Source organism: Mus caroli, chromosome 1, assembly GCF_900094665.2.
Source record: "Mus caroli chromosome 1, CAROLI_EIJ_v1.1, whole genome shotgun sequence".
NCBI lineage: Eukaryota > Metazoa > Chordata > Mammalia > Rodentia > Muridae > Mus > Mus caroli.
In genome coordinates this window covers 54,134,143-54,148,570 of record NC_034570.1, presented here as the reverse complement: position 1 = coordinate 54,148,570, position 14,428 = coordinate 54,134,143, and the positions used below count along the sequence as shown (strand labels likewise).

Here is a 14,428-nt window from a genome sequence, read left to right as displayed (position 1 = left end):
GGCGAGTGTCAGCCGACCCTGCGCCCTAGCTACCCCCGTGCTGGTCTGACCGGAAGAGGCTTGTGGCCCTACTCTATGGGTAAGTTTTTAAAAGAAGCCTAATTTTAGTCTGTTTTAGTTACTCCATGGATTCCTTTGAGCAACTCAGACCAGAAGATGACCAGTCAGTAGTGAGCAGAATGCAGAAGAAATACTGGAGAACTAAACAAGTCTTTATCAAAGCAACAGGAAAGAAGGAGGACGAGCATGTGGTTGCATCCGATGCAGAACTGGACGCTAAACTGGAGGTAAGTGTGAAGGCTCTGTGCTGCATGGGGCTCCAAGCAGGGACTGGAGCAAACTTTTACACGGGGAAGGTTGGGATGTCCTAGTTAGCATTACTATTGCTGTGATAAAACACTATGACCAAAAGCAAGATGGGTAGGAAAGGGTTTGCTGGGCCTACACCTCCACATCTGTAGTTCATCACTGAAGGAAATCAGGATAGGAACCCAAACAGGGTGGGACCCGCATGCAGGAGCTGATGCAGAGGCCATAGGAAGTACTGCTTAGTGGCTTGCTCGGCCTGCTTTCTTATAGAATTTGGGACTACCAACCCAGGAATCACTCTACCCACAATGTGCTGGGCCTTCCCTGTCAATAATTTAAGAAAAATGCCCCTACTACTTTCCTACAGCCCCATCTTATGGAGATATTTTCTCAGCTGAGGCTCCCTTCTCTCAGAAGACTCTAGCTTGTGTCAAGTTGGCATAAACTAGCAACACAGGGGTAAAGGCAGCTTTGCTACAAGATGTTTAGCCGTGACTGTCATTAAGAGACACCTATTACAGATCACAGTTATTATGAATAGAACATTTGCAGAACTGGTAATAAAACTAGGAATTGAGTAATTTCCTGACATACTTGTTGTAGTCTCAAGTTCAATATTAACTAACAATTAAAATCCCAGTTGAGATAGTACATTCATTATAGGTTGTGTTGTATTTCATAGCCCTCTAATATTGTCTATACCTCACTGAAATAAATTAGTTGGTACCAAATAGCAAATGATAATAGAGTTTTTGTTTTTATTATTTACTTGTGGCTTTTTATGTTTTGTGGTCCTGGGAATGAACCCAGGGCCTTTTCTTACTCTCCTTCTCCTCTCCCTTCTCTTCCTCTTTACCTTCTTTCTCTTTACCCTCCTCCTCTTCCTCCTTCCTCTTCCTTCTCCTCTTATTCCTCTCCCTCCTCCTTTTTTTTGAGTCAGGGTCTCACAGTGTAGCCTTTCTGCCCTGAACTCACTCTGTACACCAGGCTAGCCTTGAACTCAACAGATTTCTGCCTAGGCTTGTCTCCTAAGTACTAGAATTAAAGGTGTGTGCTACCACAGCCCTCATGAACCCATGTTCTTGTGCATGTAAGGCAAGCATTCTTACTCTCCTACTGAGCTGTCTCCAGACACACTGAAGACCCTACTTTTTTTTTAAAAGACATCTTGCTATTTATGTATGTTCAGGCTGGCAGTTCACAACTGTCTCTAACTCCACTTCCAGGAGATCTGACAACCTCATACATGCAGGCAAAAACATCAATGCTCATGACATAAAAATAAATACATTTTTAAACAAACAAGCAAGCAAACTAGATGTGTATCCCAAGCTGGCCTCAAATTCATCAATTCTGTCTCTGCTTTGTAAGACTAGATTATAGGTCTGAACCACCATGCCTGGCTTGTTTCTACTAAGAGACAAAGTTATTGGAACATGTTCTAATAACCTCCTTAAACTCCTTTTTAGGAGTAAATTTAAACCTTGTATTAAAAATGAGAAGAGTGCCAGGTGTGGTGGCGCACGCCTTTAATCCCAGCACTTGGGAGGCAGAGGCACGTGGATCTCTAAATTCGAGGCCAGCCTGGTCTACAGAGTGAGTTCCAGGACAGCCAGGGATATACAGAGAAAGCCTGTCTCAAAAAACAAAAAACAAACAAACAAACAAACAAAAGAGTAATCTGGCTGTGGTGGTACACACCTATAGTCCTAGCACTCTGGAGGAAGAGACAGATGGATGGGTGTGAGTTTAACCAGTCTGGTCAGAGGTGAGTTCCAGACAGCCAGGGCTACACAGAGAAACCCTTCCTCAAAAATAAATAAATAAATAAATAAATAAATAAATAAATAAATAAATAATAAAATAAGAAGAAGGAGCACTTACTATTTGTTACAAAGTAGTCCTTATGATTCAGCCACGCGTGGGGACAAGAGAAGACTGTGTTAGTTGTGATCTGTGTTTCAACACTAGGAGACCTTGCCGCTGTCTCCACAGGCCTTCCCACACAAGGGAAACTGTCTGTGGTACTTTATATGTTAGGTAATCTATAACATCTTACTGTAGAGTTGTTCATTACACAAATCTTTGGGATCAGCCATGTATTTCCTTCCATATTTATACTATTTCCTTGTAGTTACTTTCTCAATGTAGTTTACTAGTTTCAATGTAGTTACTTTTATCTTATACACTGGTATTTTCCCTGCATGTATGCTTGTGCAAGGGTAGCAGATCCTCTGGAACTGGAGTTGCAGACAGTTGTAAGCTGCCATGAGATGCTAGGAATTAAACCTGGGATCTCTGGAAGAGCAGCCAGTACTCATAACCACTGAGCCATCTCTCCAGCTCCTTACTATTTTTCATAAAGATTGGAAAAAAAAGTGGGCTGGAGAGATGGCTCAGTGGTTAAGAGCACTGGCTGTTTTTCCAGAGGTCCTGAGTTCAATCCCCAACAACCACATGGTGGCTCACAACCATCTGTAATGGGATCTGATGCCCTCTTTTGGTGTGTCTGAAGACAGCTACGGTGTACCCATATGCATAAAATAAATAAATCTTGAAAAAAATTCTAAAAAACCCAAATGCTAGGCTTGGTGGATCATATATAATCCTAACACTTGAGCGGTGAAGGCAGGGGGATGAGCAGCTTAAGACCATCCTGGGCTACCTAGCTAACTTAAGGCCATCCTGGGCTACATAAGACGCCCATCTCAAAAAAAAAAAAAAAAAAAGTAAAAATAAAATTCATTGCAAAAATAACATGTAGTAGTAAATCTTGCAAGAACCTATGGGAAAAACAAACCATAATCGCCTCATGTTAATAGAAATACCTTTTGTATTATTTTGTAATCTTCCATATGCATTAGAAATTGATGTTTATTCTTTCTTTATTTATCTTAGATGCATGAGTGTTTTGCCTTCATGTATGTTTTTATACTACACATGTGCCATGCCTGAAGAAGCCAGAAAAGAATATCAGATCTCTTGGAGCTGGAGTTACAGATGGTGCTGGGAACTGAACCTAGGTCCTCTGGAAACGCAGTGTGTGTGTGTGTGTGTGTGTGTGCACGTGCATGTGTGTGTTTTAACTCCTGAGCCATCTCTCCAGCACCTGAAATTTGAGTTTTAAATGGCCATAACCAGATACCAAATACAGTTCAAGCACACCTAAACTTACCTGGGAGGTTGATTATTATTCCTCTACCAAGTTAGATTTGATTAACATCAAAATTGAAGCTTCTTGATGTTAAGAACTTAATAATCAGAGGGCCAGGCCTCGGTATAAAAATACCAGTGTCCTTTGAGCAGTATCATAGACATTCTTCAGCATAAGACTTTGCAAAGGAGATCATATGGAAAAGTTTAACGTTATGTATGAAGAGTTATGACAGGTGTACATTTTCATCTTATGTGCCTAACTTATTTATTTAATTTATTTTATGTATATGAGTACACTGTCACTCCCCTCAGACACACCAGAAGAGGGCATCAGATCCCATTACAGATGGTTGTGAGCCACCATTTGGTTGCTGGGAATTGAACTCAGGACCTCTGGAAGAGCAGTCAGTGCTCTTAACCACTGAGCCATCTTTCCAGCCCCCTGTGCTTAAGTTTTAAATAAGAGTCTACTGGATATTTTCTTAATTTTCTGTTGCTGATAAATCATAGTAGCGAAGAAAGGAACTTCCAAACAAAATAACCCAAAAGCAAGTTTTGCAATTTTAATTATTTTATTTATTTTCAAATAATTTTCTTTACTGTTTCCTTTTGGCAGTTCTGGATTGAGCCCATGCCTTCCTTATTGTCCACCTCATGCCCTCCCCTTTGCCCTCCCCCATGCACTCTCCCATGCCCTCCCCCAGCTCTCCCCAATGCCCTCTCCCATGCTATGGGTGTGCTCACCAACTAAGCACATTTTCAGCTCTCTTTCTCAAAAGCAGTTATATTTGATGTTATATTCTTTTAAATCTTAACTTGTTTTTAAATGATATGTAAAAACATAAAAATTGTACACATTAATGGAATAGAGGTTCTGGAGAGGTGGCTCAGCAGTTGAAAGCCCTGTCTGCTCTTCCAGGGGACCAAGGGACCATTCCCAGTTCTCACATGGTAGCTCACAACTATTTGTAACTCAAGTTTCGGGATCAGACACCCTCTTCTGGCCTCCAGTAGCACAAGGCATGCACATGGTGTAGAGACACAGGCACAATACATAGAAAGAAGGATAAGCAAATCTTTCTTAGAAATGGAGTACTATGAAACTTCCAACTATGTGTCATCTTTAGTATATTTTATATATAATGTTTAGGTTAAACACATCTCAAACTTTGTCATTTCTTTATTATAAAACCATTCAGAATCCTTGCCACTTTTTAAATTTTATAATATATTGTGATCATCCTGTTTCAAAACAGAACAAAAGAAAAATTACTATATCCTTCTATGTACTACTTTACATGTGGTATGTATGGCCACAATGTAGGTGGTCTTGGACTCATAGTCCTCCTGGCTCTGTCTCCCTTACTAGTACCACACCTGCCTAGTGCATTATTTCTAATTAATTAATTAATTAGATTTTTCAAGACAGGGTTTTTCTATGTAACCCTGGCTGTCCTGGAACTCACCCTGTAAACCAGGCTGGCCTCCAACTTAGAGACCCACCTGCCTCTGCCTCCTGAATGCTGGGATTAACGGTGTGTGCCACCACTACTTGGGTCCAGTACATTTTTTTTTTTTTTGGTGGTGGGGGTGGCAGGTGATTTGGAGACAGGGTTTCTCTGTGTAGCCCTGGACTCGCTCTGTAGACCAGGCTGGTCTTAAATACGCAAAAATCCACCTTTCTCTGCCTCCTGAGTGCTGGGATTAAAGGTGTGTGCCACTATGCCTGGCCAGTACCTTATTTTTTCTAGTAAACTTATTGGATTGTTTTGATTTGACTAATATTAATAAAGTTATATTGAGCATCAACTGTTTCTAAAGTATTCTCTTGTCATGTGTCATTGACAATATTTGATGCAATTTATTAATGTAGTGTTTTGATACCTTGGGAGCTGAGGGGAGAACAGGTTCTGTAGATAGAGTCCACACATTCGTACCTTTCTCTCCAGCATTCACAGGGAAATTTAAATGTGTTTTCTATGTCAGTAATATAACAACAGCCTGAAGTACATCCCTGTCACAGAAAATAGACATAATTAATGTTTAACCCATACATCACGGCCGTGCAAAGTGGACATAAACTTATGAAGTATATCTAACATGCTTTATGCTAATAACTCATGAAATGTACCTAACATGCTTTATGCTAGTGTTCTGCTTTTGAAGTGCTTAAAGTTGTATTTGTTTATTGTTCTTTAAATTATCCTAATCAAATTTATCTTTCAAGGTTTTTCACTCCATCCAGGAGACATGCCATGAACTTGTGAAGATAGTTGAGAAATACCAGCTAAGACTCAACGGTATGACACCCTAGATTCTGATCATTCCTATGCCAAATAAGTATTGGTATGCATTTTAAAAAATGAATCATTTAATAAGAAAGCATTGGTTTATCAAATTATTTTATATGATTTTATTGCAAACTATGAAAATTTATAGTGACCTGTTTCCAAAATCCCCAGTGTCTATCTTTCCCTTCTGAGGTTCTTTAAATCATGTGACAACAATCACTTTCTACTCTCCAGTTTTCTCTGTAAGTCTTAAGATTTGCTTCCATCACTCAAAGCCTCTCTTGACCCCTGCAGTCCCTACAATCAGTAACTCTTTCCTTTCCTCTCTCACGGAAACAGTCGACAAAAGGTTGTCTGTGTGTCTGTGTGCTATGTGGGGACTTTATTCCTTTTTTTTTTTTTTTTGGACAGTCTCACTGTGTAGCCGAGCTGGCCTGGGGTCTCCCTGCCTCCACCCTCCTGGGGTTACAGTAGAATAGCCCACAGCAGGTCCTTTCCTTCTGCTATGCCTTACACTCAGCACAACTGAGCCTTTGGATTTCTTTCTCCACTTCGATTATAGTAGAATATGGCGGGAAATATATGTATATGTGTATGTATATGCATGTATATCTTGCAGGAGCCAATCCTTTCTTTCCATCATGTGCACTCTGGGGATTGAACTCAGGTCATCAGGCATACACACACACACACACACATATACACATATACATAAATATGTACATGTATGTGTATATATGCACACACATATTATATACATACATACATATATATATATATATATATATATATATATATATGTATGTATAGTGGCTTACTGGATGTGGCTGCCCCTCTGATTGCATATCTTAAAATCCTTTCACTGAACTGTGTTAATTTCTTCACAACAAGCTCCTGCATCATAGGATTCTTAACTTCCCTTAGGCTTTTGAGGTTTCCCTTAGGTTTAATGCGGCTTTCCCTTGACCCCATATCTAAATTTAAACTCCTTCTTTATACCTCCCCTGCGCCCTTACAATGTATTTTATCTATTGCTTTTTTAACACCTAGAGTTTGTTTTTCTTTTTAACATTTTATTACTTATTAGTTATCTTTTACTTAAGACTAGGGCATGCCAGGTCATCTTTGTGGAAGTCTGAGGACAACTTGCAGGAGACAAGTTTTTCTTCCCATCATGTGGACTCTGGGGATTAAACTCAGGTCATCAGACTTGGTGGCAAGTGGGTGCTGTTACCCACGTACTTCTGGATCTGATAATGCAAGAATTGTAGTTGTTTACTTGTATGTCCTCAAACCCTAAAACCAGTATCTAGCATGTATTCAGTAAACAGTTGCTCGTTGTCTGTGTAGCGCCTGTCCCCTGTAACTCCAGCAGTCAGCAGGCTTGAGGAGGAGGAGGATCACTGAGTGGGAGGCTAGAGTGGACCAGTGTTACTGCCAGATCAGTCTGGGTTAAAGTAAAATCCTGACTCCAAAATCAATCAATCAATCAGTCAGTCAGTCAGTCAATAAATGCTCTCTTCTGAAGCTGTAAGTCAAGCTTACCATTTATAATCAAAGCTCATATTGAAGAGGCACTCCAACATGGCATCAGTAGGCAGGGATTTGTGTGTGTGTGTCTCTGTATGTGAATATGCCATAAATACTATGACATTGTTGAACTTACCGCAACAAAATAAAAGATGATAGGGAAAGTGTGCATTTGAGTCAGTTTAGAGTCATAACCAGAACTGCAGTTGGAATCAACTTGGAATCAAGCTATAGTAACTGGCAAAGGGAACTCTGTAGAGGGTTGTGGTTAGGTGGTTTAGGGAGGGTGGAGAGATGAGGGAAATAAAAAGAGATTTGGAGGCCAGGTAATGAGATTAAAGAAAGAAAACAGCATGCATCCATACAAGAGTTTGTAACTAAGACTAAGAAGAGTGGGCTGGAGAAATGGCTCAGCGGTTAAGAACACTGACTGCTCATCCGAAGGTCCTGAGTTCAAATCCCAGCAACCACATGGTGGCTCACAACCATCCGTAACAAGGTCTGACACCTTCTTCTGGAGTGTCTGAAGACAGTTACAGTGTACTTACATATAATAAATAAATAAATCTTAAAAAAAAAAAAAGAAAAAAGACTAAGAAGAATAAAGGAAACGAGGCCAGATGACTAAGGGTCAAAAATACCTAGGTGTAAAAGGCTGGCATGGCCGCTGACCATCATGGTCCATTGAAATGGAAATGTCTAGAAAGATTGGCAAGTTTGTGTGCCTTTAATTTTGTCTTGAAGTTACTAGACTTTTTGGCATCCTCATGGCATTTCAGACTAAGGAAGGGATTATATATGCAGGTCTCAGTGTGCACTTTCTCTTTAGGATGTGGCATAAACACACGGTGTCTAGAGACTTGTATACTAATAGGTCTTCTGCTGCTCTACTCTCAGGCAAATGATAATTAGCTAGATAGACAAATTATAGTTAGATAGATGGATAGATAGATGGGTTAGTGCAATGCTGCAAACTTTTGTAGTGGAGATTGAATGTGAGCTATGTGAGCTCGCCATTCGCTGTGTCACGGAACAGTCTCAGACATCGTTATGGAATCAGTTGGCCAGGGATGAAGCTGTCAGTGTGGGGTATTTGTTCATGCTGGCAGGTCCCATCACAAAAGCAGCACAGGTTGAGCCTCACCTGCCCTTTCAACATCACTAAAGGGAAGATTAGGTCCACGTTGTAGCTGGTTAACATGTTCCATGTTTGCAGAGAACCCTAAATCCTCACACAGAAATGATGACTTCTCTCAACTAACCAGAATATTAAATTACCATGACTCCTGAATGGAAATGAGCACATGACTGCTCCTGGGTATGGTTGAGAAGGTCTTTAATTACAGCTATGAGGGCACGCACAGCCAGAGGCATCTGGAAGAGTCCAGACTGAACCAAGCTTTTAAGGGAGTGGGTACGGAAGACAAGAGAAGAGAGGGAAGAGGAGAGAGGGCAAAGGATGAAGGAAGGTCCAGAAGAGAAGAGCCAAGAGAGCAGGTAGCCAAAAGGGCTGAGAAGGAAAAGAAGCTGGGGGAGGGAATTAAAGCCCAGCCCCTGGGTTCGAGGCCTTGGGCAGGGGGAGGCATGAGGAGGCTGGAGGAGGTGTCCAGCATCTGCTCTGATGGTAACAGGCACCTCAGCCGTTTGTTCTGACCACATTCTGAGGTGACATTGGAGCGTTGCTGTTGCTGTTGCTGCTGCTGCGGTTGCTGTTGCTGTGGACCAGGAAGGCTGAGATGTTGGTCAAAGGACAGGAAGGGGAGACAGGAGTGCAGGCTGGAGACATCTGTTTTTGCCCTGGCCCAGGATCTGCTGGACCGCCTGAGGCTAGATGCAGGTTCTGAAAGCTCCTGAGGCTAGCCTGTTGCAGGCGGTTTAGGAGCAGCTCCCAGTCTTCAGTTGACTGGAAATCTGCTGGCATAGATATAGACTAGGGACAGAAAGCAAAGTTAGGATGTGCGGCGGAAGGGCGTGCCTAAGTGGGTCCATGCCAAAGCGTTCCCTCTGAGAAATCAAGCCATGAGACAAACCTAATATAGAGAAGGTTTATTGGAGAAAAGGAAAAGGGGGAGGAGAGGAGAGAGGGAGAGAGGAAGAAGGGATGAGGCTGGCTGGGGAAAGGAAGAGGGACAGAGAATAGATGGAGGGAGAGAGGGGGAGAGGGAGGGAGGGAAGGAAGGAGGGGGAGAGAGAGAGAAAGAGAGAGAGAGAGAGACGGAAGATGGGGAGGAGAGGGAGAGAGAGAAGCCTGAACAGTCCTTATATGCCTGGCTCCTGACCATCACCTGGCTGCTGCTAGGTAACTTAACTGTTGGGCAGAGCCTAGAAGAAATGCTAACAAGGTATGCAGTTGAAACTTTCAGGCCTATGGTCCTGGTAGTTGGGGGACGGGGAGCCCACCCTCAGGGGTAGACAGTAGGCATGGAAGTTTTGGTTGTAGATTGACAGGAGTACTTACCTGGAGTCATTTGAGCTATGAGAGGTAGATCTAAGTCTCATGACTCCCTAAAGCTTGCAAGAATATTTTAAGTTAATAAAAAGAGATAAAAGTTCTAGACATATTGGCATTACCACTGTTTGTAATCTGTACTGAAGTCTGCATTGTAGAAAAAGCAGTAGGCTCATGCCTTTGAGTCCTTAAAATTTGGGACCCAAACAAAACAATTATGGGTTAAAAGCATGAAGACTCCTCCTCTGTTCAGGGACTGGGTATATAGACAGGACAGTGGTGCTTTCAGCACAGTGAGAAGCACTGGCGAGTCTATTTACAAGATACCAAGGGAAATTTAATATCTTGAGTTTATAACTATGACAGCACTAGCAGTGCTTTACCAGGGCTCGATCCCCCAGATGCATCCTCTCTGAGTCGTGTTTGTTGCAGTGCGCCTCCCCTTGCTTCATGGTGCTCTGTGGCCTTGGTCACCTCGTGGGGACAACAGAGAGGAGCGGAGAGAAGAGGAGCTTACAAACACAGAGGGCTGGGCTGCACTGCTGCCTGGGCGCCCCAGGGCTCCCGTCAGCCTTTGCTGTCTTGGAGGTTTGTAGCATAGATGCCAACCTGGGCTACACAGGGAGTCAAGGCTATCTGATACACACTAAGACACTGTCTCAGAAAACAAGCAAAGAAACCAAAACAAAACAAAAACCCTAAGCCAACTTGTGTGTGTACGTGGGGCTTCACCCTTGTGGAGCACAGCATGTTCCAAGCTCCACTTCCTCTTAGCCAAGCCCTTCTGTTTTGTTTTGTTTTGTTTTTAAATCTATGATAGATATGAAAGTAGTCAAATTAGTCAAACTCTCTTTGTTTTTCCTCAGTTTCTTCTCAACATCTGGCAGCACCCCTGGACTATTTCCTCATGGCCCATGCTGGTCTTGGTACACCACACACAGTTTTTATGGTTTGACTCATTTGTGGGTTTATCGGTTAACTGTCAGTTTTGCAGAAGAAAGTTCTGCTGACTCGGCATCTAAAGTGCCCAGAGCTAAACAGTGTGTTCCAGACTGTCAACGTCAGCCTCTGCCCAGCAGGCGGGCGAGAAACTCACACATGAGAATGTTTCTTCCCCTTGTGATTCTTTATTAAAAATTTAAATTACATTTGTGTGTGTGTGTGACTGTGTGTGTCTGTGTTTACCCACCTGCCACAGAGCATGTGTGGAGGTCAGAGGACAACCTGGAGGGGTCAGTTCCCTCCTTGCACAAGTGGGTTCCGAGGACTGAACTCAGGTGGTCAGGCTTCCTGGCAAACACCTTATCTGTAGCGTCATGTGTTCTGCCTGTTATGTTTTAAGCAAATGGTGAAATGAGAGAATTAACTAAACTTTCATTCTTTTCCCTAGTCATATCAGAGGAAGAAAATGAACTAGGACTCTTTTTAAAGTTTCAAGCAGAGCGGGATGCGACTCAGGCTGGTGAAATGATGGATGCCGCTGGCAAGGCCCTCTGTTCTTCAGCCAAGCAAAGGTTCAACACAGCTCTCTTCACCCTTTGATTGTAGTCATGTGACCCTCCTGATGTGTGCTAAGTTTGCAAAGAAAGGCTACTGCTGAATCCTTTTGTTTGTTTTTTGTTTTGTTTGTTTGTTGGTTGGTTGGTTGGTTGGTTGGTTTTTGGTTTTTTGGTTTTCCAAGACAGGGTTTCTCTGTGTAGCCCTGGCTGTCCTGGAACTCACTCTGTAGACCAGGCTGGCCTCGAACTCAGAAATCTGCCCGCCTCTGCCTCCCAAGTGCTGAGATTAAAGGCATGTGCCACCAATGCCTGGCTTTTTTTGTTTGTTTGTTTTTTTCTTTTCTTTTCTTTTTTGTCATTGCCAATTCTAATAAGACAATGAAAGGTGTTTCAAGAGAAATATGTTTAGGGATATACTTTTTCTTCTAGTTAATCATTTGCATTCAAAAGAATTACATAAGAATTGGTGCTCTACAATTCCTAAAAATAGCATTTCGGGTTGTATTTCTATTTCTCAAATGGTTTACTATAATAGAGTTGCAGAATGGCTAATATTTCAAATATGTGTTTGTATTTTTTCTGTGTTGGTGTTTTCTTCTGTGAGGCTGACCAGGAGTCCGGCCTCATGTGTCTTAGCAGGTGCTCTGCCTCTGAGCTGCACCCTCCACTCACTCACTTTTGACATTATAGTATCTCTTATTACATGGAAAAGTTTCTTTTTAAATAGAGGTTTTTTTTCTTTTTTTTAGAAAGGTTACTATGCAGCCCAGGTTAACCTTGAACTCATAGATATTTACCTGCCACTGCCTACCCATGTGCTGTGATTAAATGCACCACCATATCCAGCCTGATTTTCTTCTTTCTTAATTTGACACTTTCCACTTATTATTTCACAGTGTTTAGCATAAAGATATGGGTTATAAAGACTGCCATATATCTGTATGTAAATGTAGCTGAATCCTTGTATTACAGACAAAGTCAGAAAACCGACCTCCTCCGTTGGCCCTGTGATGGCTGGCCCAGGTGGCTTGATTCTGCAATGCCATATTAGTGCAGAAATCCTCCTTAGGAAGTAGAGCCAGACAGTCCAGGGCCCTCCCAAGCCTCTGTATCAAAACCAGCCTTAGCCCAGGGAGGGTTTGAGTTGTGCTCCTTAAATATCTGTTTTTCTATCCTCATCTCAGCTGCCAATAACTGCCCCCCTCCATTAGTTTTCCTAGCATTTTTATCAAATCTTTTGGGGTTTTTTGTTTGTTTTGGTTTGGTTTGGTTTGGCTTTTGGTTTTTCAAGACAGCGTTTCTGTGTAGCCCTGGCTGTCCTGGAACTCACTTTGTAGACCAAGCTGGCCTCAAACTCAGAAATCCGCCTGCCTCTGCCTCCCGAGTGCTGGGATTAAAGGTGTGCGCCACCACACCCGGTTTATCAAATGTTTTGATCCCAAGTGTTCTCTATACTTGCCAACTGGATGATCTCTGTAAATTGTGTTGTTTTGGAGCACAGGTCCTGTGTTGCTTTAGAATTCTAACACCAGGTGTGCCTGGTGGGTTATTTTATATCTGAATCAACTTTAGATATTTATATATCTGTAGAAACATGTTCCCCAGTAACTCAGGGTCTGTTTTCTAAGTCTTCAGAGCGTGTCAGGAATTTCCTCCTTATGACTCAGCTCCATGATGAATACATGTTGCAATGCGTCTAGAATTTTGTTTATGGATGTACAATCCTCTGATCTTTACCTCCGCACTATTAGATTGGCCTTGTGTACTCCCCTGTCTCGTCTTAAGCAAGAAGTGGCAACATTCAGTCAGAGGGCCATTTCTGACACCTTGGTGACCATTAACCGCATGGAGCGGGCCCGCACAGAGTACAGAGGAGCCCTGCTGTGGATGAAAGATGCATCGCAGGAACTCGACCCAGACACCTTCAAACAAATGGAAAAGTTTAGAAAAGTAAGAAATGTATGCTTTTCCTTTCTTTAGGTTGGTTTATGTCTTTTATGCATGTGAGCACTTTGCTTGCTTATCTGTCTATACTCCACAAGAGAGCATTGGATCGAATTATAGATGGTGGTAAGCTGCCATGTCCTTGTTGGGAATTGAGTGCAGGACCTCTGAAAGAGCTGAGCAGCCAGTGCTTTTACTGCTAAGTCATCTAAGATTGGATCTCACTTTATAGCCCAGGCTAGGCAGGAGCACACGTTCCTGCCTGGCTTCCTGAGAGCTGGGGTTACAGGTGCATGCTACTGCACCCGGCTCTAGACTTTTCTTTTGAAAATTAGGTTTTCTTTTTGTAAAAATTTATTTTATGTATATGAGTACACTGTCACCATCTTCAGACACCAGAAGAGGGCATCCAATCCCAATACAGATGGCTGTGAGCCACCATGCAGTTGCTGGAAATTGAACTCAGGACCTCTGGAAGTGCAGTCAGTGCTCTTAACCACTGAGCCATCTCTCCAGCCCCCAAAATTACATTTTAATATCACCTCTTGGTTGCTTTGATATTTCAGCAGATGCATTCTGAAGGGCACCTCACTCTCAGTCTTATCTTTTTTTATATCTTTCACAAAAGCTCTAATCATGTTTTAAATATTGTTTACCTACAATTTTGGAATTTATGTACAGATAGAAAATAGTTTATTATAGTGGGAAAATATATAACGGCTGAAGTGAAAATCATGTGAAAATGATTCTTAGTTCTAATGAAAAGTGGAGATTATTAAATTTTTCATTTTGCTACAGTACTTGTAAATATATTTTGTTAAATAAATTTATTATAAATTATATCCCCTATGGATGAAGATGCAGGTCATTGGTAGAGTCTACACACACACACACGTATACACATATATACATATATACATGTATGTGTACTTTAAATGCATATTATATATGCATATTAAAGTTCATCCAGGAATTCATTTCCTATATAAACCTATAATAAAGTCACAGTGTTTAATGCTGATGGAGCCTCCCCTGTACCAGGCACTGCAAGTGACTTGCCTTGTGTCTTAGTTCTGTTGTTGCTGTGATAAAACACCATACCAAAAGCAACTTAGGGAGGAAAGGGTATTTTCAGCCTTCACTTCCATAGAACAGAGGAATCTGGATGGGAACTCAAGCAGAGAAGGACCCTGGGGGCAGGAGCTGAGCAGAGGCACAGAGGAGTGCTGCCTGCCTGCCTGCCTGCCTGC

At 42.0% G+C, this 14,428-nt stretch overlaps 1 protein-coding gene across 2 annotated transcripts in view; it reads left to right on the top strand.

Moving 5' to 3' along the window:
- The window catches only part of Ica1l (islet cell autoantigen 1 like), a 57,108-nt gene that overhangs the window by 17,103 nt on the left and 25,577 nt on the right, over positions 1 to 14,428 (top strand). For both annotated transcript variants that reach the window (XM_021173903.2, XM_029482218.1), the window contains exons 2-5: positions 109 to 287; positions 5,693 to 5,765; positions 11,126 to 11,249; positions 12,986 to 13,184. In XM_021173903.2, the coding sequence (XP_021029562.1) occupies positions 126 to 287; positions 5,693 to 5,765; positions 11,126 to 11,249; positions 12,986 to 13,184 (558 nt within the window). In that variant the 5' untranslated portion in view covers positions 109 to 125. The remainder of the gene's footprint in view (positions 1 to 108; positions 288 to 5,692; positions 5,766 to 11,125; positions 11,250 to 12,985; positions 13,185 to 14,428) is intronic.